This window comes from Mustela nigripes, chromosome 1 (assembly GCF_022355385.1).
Source record: "Mustela nigripes isolate SB6536 chromosome 1, MUSNIG.SB6536, whole genome shotgun sequence".
Classification (NCBI taxonomy): Eukaryota; Metazoa; Chordata; class Mammalia; order Carnivora; family Mustelidae; genus Mustela; species Mustela nigripes.
In genome coordinates, this window is record NC_081557.1 from 263,455,396 (window position 1) to 263,465,892 (window position 10,497).

Below are 10,497 nucleotides of genomic sequence, written 5' to 3' on the forward strand. Positions count from 1 at the left end.
GGATTCCAGTTCAGAAACAAGGATATTTTTGGCCTTTATTAATGTTGACTAACTCAGATGATATTTATGGAGGGCTTAGTTAGTGCCTGGCGGGTTGCCAGCGACATCCAGCGAATAGGACATGACACCTGCCCTGTGCTCCTAAGGAGGTAGTGGAGGCTGGACAGAAGCCAGTCACTGCTGCGACGGTGTGATTCCGGCTCCACCGGAAGGAACCCAAGGTGAGCAACTGAGGAGGGGACGGATCACTGGAAGGCTTCACAGAGAAGAAGGCATTTGATCGGGGTCTTGAAGAATGAGGCTGGGCCAAAGGGGACATGGGCCATTTAGGATCCAGGAAACACTGTGAAAGGTAGAGTATAATTGGGGGATCATACGGAGATCAAGTGGCTAGAAAGGTTTGGGGAAGCTGCTCAGTTTTGAGACTACAGAGGTGGACACAGACTAGATCATAGAGTTTAGACTTCTGCAAGGCCGGTGTTTCCCAAACTCTGTGGATGCTTTATTTTATTTATTTAATTAATTAATTTTTTTTTTTTTTTAGGGGACAGTATGAATGCAGTCCCCCATTACCACAAATTATGCAGCGTTTCCTCCATTTGGGGAAATTGCAAGAGTCAGCACATCCATTGTGCAATGGATAAGTCTCGCCCTGGGAAAACCACCTTTGTGATCATGGTGTTTCCCCTACCAGGTAAGTATGGATACTTTTAAAACATTATTTATTTATTTGAGAGAGAGAAACAGAGATAGAACATGAGCAAGGAGAGGCATAGGGAGAGGGAGAAGCAGACTCCCCCTTGAGCAGGGAGCCTCCTGCAGGACTTAATCCCAAGAACCTGGGATCATGACCTAAGCCAAAGGCAGATGCTTAGCCAACTGAGCCATCCAGGTGTCCTAGTATGAACACTTTTTTTTTTTTTTTTGAAGGATTTTATTTATTTGACACACAGAGATAGAGAGCACAGCAGGGGGAGGAGAGGGAGAAGCAGATTCATCCCTGAACAGGGAGCCTGATGCAGGGTTCAGTCCCAGGACCCTGGGATCGTGACCTGAACTGAAGGCAGATGCTTAACCGACTGAGCCACTCAGGTGCGCCCCCCTCCCCAAGTATGAACACTTTTTTAAACGAAAACATAACCTCAATACTGTAATTGAAGAACCATTATCATTTCCCATATATACGATGCCAGAAAAATAAATTTAATGAAAAATAAAGGGGAAAAAAAACCCAAATGAGTACACTTGAACTATTTAAAATTAAGATAAAAAGAAATATATTAATGACTCTAATCTGTTTGCAAAAAGAAATGCATGCCTAAAATTATCTTCTTTTGGGGAGAAAAAATAAAGTGGTTTATAATCAGTTAGTAATAAGGAGTTTCAGCTCTGTAACATTTAGTTTAAGACTAAGGTGAGGGTTATGTCAAGATAATTCTGCTTCTGTTTTTATGTTAATTTGCCTCCAGATTCTCAACACACCTATGTGGATATTTAGGGCTACTCTCTGCCCCCAAAAGAGCTGGATCTCCGGGAGTCAGACAGGTGACCTCCCAGATCCCATAGCCAAGAACTGAAGTCCAAACCTTCTGACTCCAGATCCTCATACTCTCCTGATGTTGGACACCAGAGAGAACTTCTTAACATGTACATCTCTCTCCAAATGGAGCTGGGCAGCCTCTAAGCGCAGTGACCTCCTCCCTGGAGCGTCCCAGCAGACACCTGCCAGGAAGTGGTTTTGAGACTGTACTTAGTATCTAAAGTCCCTTAGAATTCATAAGACTCTCTGAGTCTGTAACTGGGAAATATTTCAAAACAATAACCTTGAGATTGAGAATTTTATGCCTTTGTTTTAAAATGAAAATACAGGGGCACCTGGGTGGCTCAGTTGGTTTAGTGTCTGACTTTGGCTCGGGTTGTGATCTCAGGGTCCTGGGATCGGGCCCCACTTTGGGCTCACTGGTTGGTGGAGCGTCTGCTTCTCTCTCTGCCCCTGCCACGGTTTGTACTCTCTCTGTCTCTCTCTCAAATAAATAAATTTTTTAAAAATTAATTAATTAATTAAAATAAGTAAATTAAATTAATTAAAATAATTAATTAATGGGACGCCTGGGTGGCTCAGTGGGTTAAGCCACTGCCTTTGGCTCAGGTAATGATCCCAGAGTTCTGGGATGGAGTCCCACATGGGCTCCTTGCTCGGCAGGGAGCCTGCTTCTCTCTCTGCCTCTGCCAGCCTCTCTGCCTGCTTGTGTGCTCTCTCTCTCTCCCTCTCCCTGACAAATAAATAAATGAAATATTTAAAAAAGTAATAATAAAAAAATAATTTAAATAATTTTAATTAATTAAAATAAAGAAGTTTTGAGTTCTACAGAAATAAACGCTCACATTTAAAGATTGTTAAAGATTTATGGACCATTAATTATACTTGCATGTGTATTCTATGTCCAGGGGCAGGCATAATTGTTTAATAGACAACAAAGCCCCAAAATACTTACAAATTGAAGACACGTCAAAAATCTCAAAACAGAAAAAGAATATTATATATCTTTAGAAAACAATGTTTTGGGTAAGTGTGAGCACTTCCTAAAATTATCCTTCCATTTTGATTAACATGGCTAAATTTTAATTCCCTGAATTGTCAATGTTTTGGGTTATTTATGCAACTATCCCGAAACTTAGTGGCTTAGGACATCAATAACCATTTATTATAGTTCATGATTCTGTTGGTCAACGGGGCTCGGCTGGGTGATTCTTCTGCTCCATGTGTTCTCAGCTTGGGCTGCTACTGGCTGGGTTGGAACATCCAGCAAACCTAACTTTGTTCAGTTTTAGGTGTGTTCCTTGTGGTCTTTGGCTGTATGGTGTTGCCTGCATGAAACGTTTATGGTTATGGCTTAAATTACTTATTTCTACTAATGTTTAAGAACTATTTGTCTACATTTGTCTATATATGTCAAATATATGTCAATATTTGTCTATAAACTATATTTGTCAAATTCTGGTATAGTATCGGAGAAGATTGGTTACACACAATGATCTGAAAAGGTTATTAAAATACTCTATTCTTTTTCAATTACATATCTATGTGAGGCTGGATTTCTTTCATATACTTCAGCCAACAAACTGCATCACAGCAGATTGCCTGTGGAAGCAGATACAGTAACCCAGCTGTCTTCCAGTAAGCCAGACATTAAAACTATGCCACTCTTCTATTTTTCTGCTCTGTGATATATAGTTGATTTTCTTTAATATATGTTGTTTATTATCAATTTCTTGATTGTGACAATTCACTGTAGTGAAGTGAGTTGGGGGAGGGTGATGGGAACACGGGATCTCTCTGCATTATTTAACTCCTTACAGTCTATAATTATTTAAAAATAAAAAGTTTAAAAATATGTAATTTATGTTAACATTTAATAGACATTTTGTTCTTTCTAAACAATAAGTATCTTAACTATTTCTCAGTTTCAATTTTTAATACAGTCAACATCGACAGATATAACCCATATAAGGAAAAGCTCTTTGGGATCCCCAATAATTTTTAACAGTCTAAAGGGATCATGTGATCAAAAACTTTGAGAATCGCAGTGACATAGATAATGGACAAAGTGGGGAGAGTGAGAAATACTATGGCTTAGACTAGGGAGGTAGCGATGGAGGAGTAGGAGAGGTTCCTTACATCCTGGGTGTTTTGAAGGTAGAGTCCACAAGATTTGCAGATGGATTGGATGTGGGAAATGAAAAAGAAGTTTTTTGGGTTTTGTGTGTTTTTTGGTTTGTTTTGCACAAGAAAAATGGTAAAATGAAATTGACATGTAATCAGATCACAAGAGAACAGATTTTTGGGGGGAACACAGGAGCTTATTTTGTAAACATTAAGTTTTGAATGTCCATTACAACTCCAAGTGAAGGGGTGCCTGGGTGGCTCAATGGGTTAAAGCCTCTGCCTTCAGCTCTGGTCATGATCCCGGGGTCCTGGGATCAAGCCCTGCATTGGGTTCTCTGCTCAGCAGGGAGCCTGCCTCCCTTCCTCTCTCTGCCTGCCTCTCTGCCTACTTGTGATTCGTCTGTCAAATAAATAAAATCTTAAAAAAGAAAAAAAAAAACCTCCAAGTGAAGTATATGTGTTTCATCTCTCTCCGTCAGTCTGTTAATACTACTTGGGGGTATTTGACACTTTCCTCATCTTAAATCTAAATTGTTAGTTTTCTGAATTGGTCTCTCCTATTTACAGTGAAACCAGAGCAACTAGCGCTGAAAGTCTTACCAGGTCATCACCTGTCACTGCTGCAGGGTAAGCCAGTTAGCTCAAGCGGGGCCGCTCGTCCAAAACACCTGGGGAGCATTTAAAACATCCCGCTAAAAATAAATGTTTATAAAAAATAAAAAATTAAAAAAAAAATAAAACATCCCGCTAGCATGGCCTCTCACGGGAGATTTTGATTTAGTTTGTCTGGAGTGGGGCCACTGGCAGCCCAAGTTTTAAAAGCTCCCCAGATGATTTTAATTAGCATTTAAGGCCACATCACTGGATTAGAAGTACGATTTTGCTATTTCTTCCTTGCACAATTTAAAATTCCTTTTAAATTAAAACTCCCTTGGGGCGCCTGGGTGGCTCAGTCGTTAAGCCTCTGCCTTTGGTTCAGGTCATGATTCCATGGCCTGGGATCGAGCTCCGCATGGGGCTCCCTGCTCAGTGGAAAGCCGGCTTCTCTTTCTCCCTCTACCTGCCGCTCTGCTTACTTGTACTCTATCTCTCTGTCAAACAAATAAAAATCCTAAAAAAAAAAAAAACAAAAGAACAACTCCCTTGAACAACTCCCTATTAATTGGCTATGCTAACCAGGAAAGGACATCTTTTCTGAGTCTTGAGTGTGTGTGTAGGACTTGTCCCCACTGGGGACACACAGCCCCTAAGGGTGTGAGACAGCAAAAACTGAGCGCCCCTAAAAAAGGCACCAGAGTAACTTCTTTGCAGAAAATGGGTTAGAACGAGCAGAACATCCAGATAGGAATCTGTGACTGTGCTGTCTCCAGTTGAGAAAGGAACTCCGGGTTTACGGGTCAACCAACCGAGCTCCACTACAACCAATTCTGGATTGAGAAGCCGAGGACGCGTTAAACTGAGCCATCCCTTGGGAAACCCCGTGGCTTTTTGCCTTGATAAGCCCAACACTTGCCTTTGTTTGGAGAGCAGTGGTCTTCGTGGGCCCTTGCCCAGATGCGAGTAGAGCCCGAGAGCTCGATCTCAGTGACGCGGAGTCATTCCTTTGTTTGTTTTATGAGCTATTCCTTTGAAGGCTCAGAATATTTGTTTACCTTTAATCACCAGGAAGTGGGAATGTCATGAAGTGACATGAAAATAACAAGCACTTTGTTGAACTTGAGCTGTTTGCATAAGATGTGTCAGACGGATAGAAGCATGAGTTAGGGGCTTCTGGGGGGCTCAGCGGGTTAAGCGTCTGCCTTTGGCTCAGGCCATGATCCCAGGTCCTGGGATCGAGTCCCATGTCAAGCTCTGCAGGGAGCCTCCTTCTCTCTCTCTCCCTCTGCAGCTCCCCCTTGCTGGTGCTGTCTCTCTCTAAAATAAATAAATCTTTTTAAAAAGCATGAATTTACTAGTATACTTAATCTCTTAGTTACTAATTCAGGCAAGATGAACACATGGGTCATATGTATTCACTAAAATATCTTAACTCTTCTCTGGATTGTACTCACCGGTGGAAATCCAGACTTTTCCAGAGTAGTAGAATAAGAAAATAAAACGTTTTCCAAGAAGGAAGTTGTATTCATTTTCTATGCTGTGGAGCAGATGACCACAAACTTAGTAGCTTCGAACAACAAACATTTATTATCTAACAGTCTCTTGGGCCAGGAGTTTGGCATGGCTTCACCCTCAGCTCAAGGTTGCACAGACCTGTAGTAAAGGTGTTGGCCAGGCTGCATTTCCCTCCGGAAGCTCAGTCACATCTGGAAGAATCTGCTTCCACGCAAAATCAGGTTGTTTGCGGATGTGTTTCCTTATAGCTGTATGAGTGAAGACCCTGGCTTTGTGTAGACTCCCCTTGGAATCCATGTGTGGATCCTACAAAGTTCCTTGCCCTGTGGGTTCCTTGAAGACCACATGTTGCTTCATCAAGCCAGTTAGGAGCATCTTTTGCTCCAGTCCACCAACAAACATTTTTATATCATGTAATGTGATCACAGGATCAACACCCACCACCTTTGCCATATTCTGTCATTTGAATTGGTAGACTGAGTAAAGTAGATTGCCCTCCAAATGTGGGTGGCCCCCATCCTATCCACTGTAGGGCTGGATAGAATAGAAGGCTGAATAAAAGAGAATTCCCTCTCTCTGCTTGCACATCTTTGAGCTGAGACATCTGTCTTCTGCCTTTGGATTCAGGCTCAGACTAGTACTTCAACCATCGGCCCTCCTGGTACTGGGCCTGCGGACATGGACCAGGACCACACCATGGTCAGCTCTCCTGGCTCTCCCGCTTGCTGACTGCGCGTCTTGGGATTTCTCAGCCTCCACAATCATGTGAGCCAATTCCTTATAAGAAATCTTACAGACTGATATGACTCTGTGACCAAGTGATCTACCTCTGGGATTTTTATCTTATGAAAATGTAAAATTCCAAAGACTTTTGTAAAATGAGCTATATGCACAAAGTTATTAACCACAGTGTTACGGATAATAATGAAAAACTAAAAACAAGGTACATGTTTCACAACTAGAGAATGGCTGAACAGATTACAGTGCGCCTGTTTGAAAGAAAATCATGTAGCCATTAAACTAATAATCACGAGGACTATGTAGCAACACGGGAAAGTATTTACAAGTAGATGTGAGTTTATTTTTTTTAAAAAGAACATTAAATTATATAAAAACTATAGTATAACAAGAAAAAGTAAGTAATGAAAAGAATCCACGTTTGGGTCATGGGACTGCAAAATTTCTCATAACTTTCCTTTACGATTAAGATATTTTCAAAACAATAATTAAAAGGCATAAAAATGAAAACAGTGAGGGGATTGAATTATCAGTGGTTCTTAACTGGGGTAGACTTGAGAATTTAAAATATTTATACCTGGGTCTTACCCTGTGAAACTTTTGAGCTAGGGATAGGGTAGCTACATATTTAAATACACACACACACACACACACACACACACGCACACGCAGAGAGCTGATTCTGATGAACACTGGTAGGCAATTTCTCAGAGTAAAATTCCACAAATCTCTGGAAAGTAAGGGAGCTATTGCAGGGACAAGCTCAGTCTTGGTTTTGAGGAACCACGGGAGATGGACACAGGCTGCTCTTACTGTGTGCTTGGCTTGCTGTCATCCCCATCCTCAGGGTCTGTGGTCTGGGGGCAGTCTGAGGCATCGCCCTCTGGGCAGGATTGCTCCACAAGGCGGAAGGCCTCCAGGAACTCATTGATGTCGATGTGGCCATCCTTGTTGAAGTCAATGCTCCGGGCAAGGTCACAGATGCAGTCATCTGTGATGTCAATGTTCATATGAGAGCTGAACAGCTTCCAAGTCTGCCTGAACTCGTCCAATGAGATGAACCCTTACCAGAGAGAGGAATTCAGGTCAGTCAGTCAGTCTAGTTTTCATGTCCATCTGCTCTGACATTCTTGCAGGGACACCTGCTCTCTACCGTTGAACAGACAAAGATGGCCAAGGCCTTGCATCTAGTTTAAACTACCAAGGGGGTGGCACAAAACCAATGGTTCACCAGGGATTCTCAACTGGGAGCATTTTTGCTTCCCTTCCTCTAGGGACATTTGCCAAGGTTTGGAAACGTTTTTGATTGTCATGACCGTGGTGGGTGTTACTGGAATCTAATGGGTAAATGCCAGAAATGCTGCCACATACCCTACAGTACACAGGATGGACCCCCAAAAAACAAATATTCAGGCCAACATGTCAAAAGTGCCCTTGCTGGGAAACCAGGCATTAAGTCATCCCAAACAAATATTTTATTTTGCTTATAAAAAGCCTCTGGACCCATACATCTATGGTCAATTGATTTTTTTTTTTACAAGAGTTCCAAGACTATTCAAAGGGGAAAGAATTGTTTTTCAACAGATGGTAATGGACAACTGGACATCCCCATGTAAAAGAATGAAGCTATCCCCCTACCTTGCACTACCAACAAAAATTGACTCAAAATGAATCAAAGGCCTGATTGGAAGAGCTAAAAGTATAAAACTCTTAGGAAAAAAACATAGATGTAAATCTTTGCTATCTTGGGTTATGTCATGGTTTCTTAGATATGACACCAAAAGCACAACAACAAAAAAAGATAAATTGGACTTTATTTTAATTAAAAAATTTTGTGCATCAAAGGAAACTACCAAGAAAGTGAAAAGACAATCTATAAAGTTGGAGAAAATACTTGCAAATCATCTATCTAATCATGGCATAGTATCAAGAATATATAAAGAACTCTCATAAATCAACAACAGAAAGATGGATAACTCAATTAAAAGATAGGCAAAGGATTTGAATTGACATTTCTCCAGAGAATATATAAACATTTACAATAAACACATGAAAAGATGCTCAATATCATCGGTTATTAAGGAAATGCAAATCAAAGCCTTGAGATACTGTACACCCAGCAGGATGGCTTTGACAAGGGTGGGCAGAGGTAGGAAGTGTTGGCGAGGACAGGAGGATAAAGGAGAAACTGGAACCGTCCGACCTTGTTAATAGGATTATAAATGAGTATAGCCACTGTAGAAAATAGTCTGGCAGTTCCTCAAAAAGTAAAACAGAGTTTTATGCTATGATTCAGCAATTGCATTCCTAGGAATACATCCAAGAGAATAAAAAAACATATGCTCACATAAAAAGTTGTACACAAATATTCACAGAGTCATCATAACAGCCAAAAAGTGGAGACGATCTAAATATCTACCAACTGAAGAGTGGATAAACAAAATATGGTGTAGATATTTTATATCCATAGGACGAAATTATTAGCCAGCTCTAAAGAGGAATAAAGAACTCATACATGCTGCGACATGGAAGAACTATGAAAACCTTACGCAAAGTAGAAGTCAGACACTAAAGGCCATAATATTGTAGGATTCCATTTATATGAAATGTCCATAGTAGGCAAATCTTTAGAGACAGAAAGCAGATTAATGGCTTCCAGGGGCCGATGGAGAAGGGACAGGGGCGGAGAGTGACCACTAACGGGTCTGGGTTTCTTTTTAGGGTGATGAAGTGTTCTATAATTAGATAGTGGTGATGTTTACACAACCTTGTGAATATCCTAAGAACCAGTGAACTGAACATTTTAAGTGGATAAATTATATGGTATGTGAATTATATCTAAAAGTAGGTGGGGAGAGTGTAGTAACATTGAAAAAGGTCTTTGGGCCAGCAGGGGAATAGGAGGAGGGATACCAGACCTCCCTATACATTTTTTTTTAAAGATTTTATTTATTTATTTGACAGAGAGAGATCACAAGTAGGCAGAGAGGCAGGCAGAGAGAGAGGAGGAAGCAGGCTCCCCACTGAGCAGGGAGCCTGATGCAGGACCCTGAGATCATGACCTGAGCCGAACGCAGAGGCTTAACCCACTGAGCCACCCAGGGGCCCTTCCCTGTACATTGTTTGCTAAGATCCTGTGAATCTGTAGTTATTCCAAATAAGTTTAAAAAGAATACTTCGGGATGAGATTGTAAAAGCCTTTCTACTCTAGGCACTCCCCAGTACTTTATGGCTATCTTTGATAGGACGATAAGGGACAGCACACCTTCTAATCACGGTTTTTCCTATGAGAAGTTCTCATCCCTTTTGTCTTCATTCTTCTCTGCCTGACCTCTCTTCTACATGGATTGCGCCTAGTGCCAAAATACTTTTCTAGTTTCTGCCATTTATTTATAAGCATAATTGTTATTTACTTTGCCCCCAAAGTGCTTGAGTAGAGAGCTAAGTGACCAGGAAGGAGACTGAAAAGGAGGTTAAGTACATGCTACACATCAGAAGTGACGGGCTAACAAGTGTCTTTACCTGAATGGTCACTGTCTATGATCCTAAAGATGGTCTCCAGGTTGGATCGGTTCCGATACAGTGTTTCCAGCAAACTTGACTGGATGTTCTACAAAAGAAAATATACGTTCTTTCTGTATCTTATGTTCAGGCTTGTCCTCATATATAATTAACACACAATCAACCCTGACAATAAGATAGGGTTGAAACAGCCTGAAGAGATTTTATCCCTAAGCCCTTCAGCCTACCAAATAACCTAAGGGTTTAAGAAGTACTTATAGCCCATGATGGAAAGGTTCTAAAATTGACTCTGTTAATGGTTGCAAATATCTGTGAAGATATGAAAAACCACTGAATTGTAGTTTGAATGGATGAATTGTATGGTATGTGAATTAAATTGAAATAAAGCCATTTTAAAAAGTACCTAGCCCAAGGCCTTACATTCAATAAGTATTTATTGAATAAAGCCTTTTTCTTTT

The 10,497-nt window shown here is 40.9% G+C and overlaps 1 protein-coding gene and 1 non-coding gene across 2 annotated transcripts in view; both read right to left on the reverse strand.

Moving 5' to 3' along the window:
- Positions 1-541: 541 nt before the first annotated feature.
- On the reverse strand, positions 542-702 carry LOC132008471 (U1 spliceosomal RNA). Its single transcript, XR_009401643.1, has one exon. It is a non-coding gene; the product is annotated as a U1 spliceosomal RNA (small nuclear RNA).
- A 6,114-nt stretch (positions 703-6,816) lies between these two features.
- PPEF2 (protein phosphatase with EF-hand domain 2) overlaps positions 6,817-10,497 on the reverse strand; it is a 32,402-nt gene continuing 28,721 nt past the window's right edge. Inside the window, exons 16-17 of the mRNA XM_059385311.1 lie at positions 10,040-10,127; positions 6,817-7,580 (exon numbers count right to left, since the gene is read on the reverse strand). Coding sequence (XP_059241294.1) covers positions 7,327-7,580; positions 10,040-10,127 — 342 coding nt within the window. The 3' untranslated portion in view covers positions 6,817-7,326. The remainder of the gene's footprint in view (positions 7,581-10,039; positions 10,128-10,497) is intronic.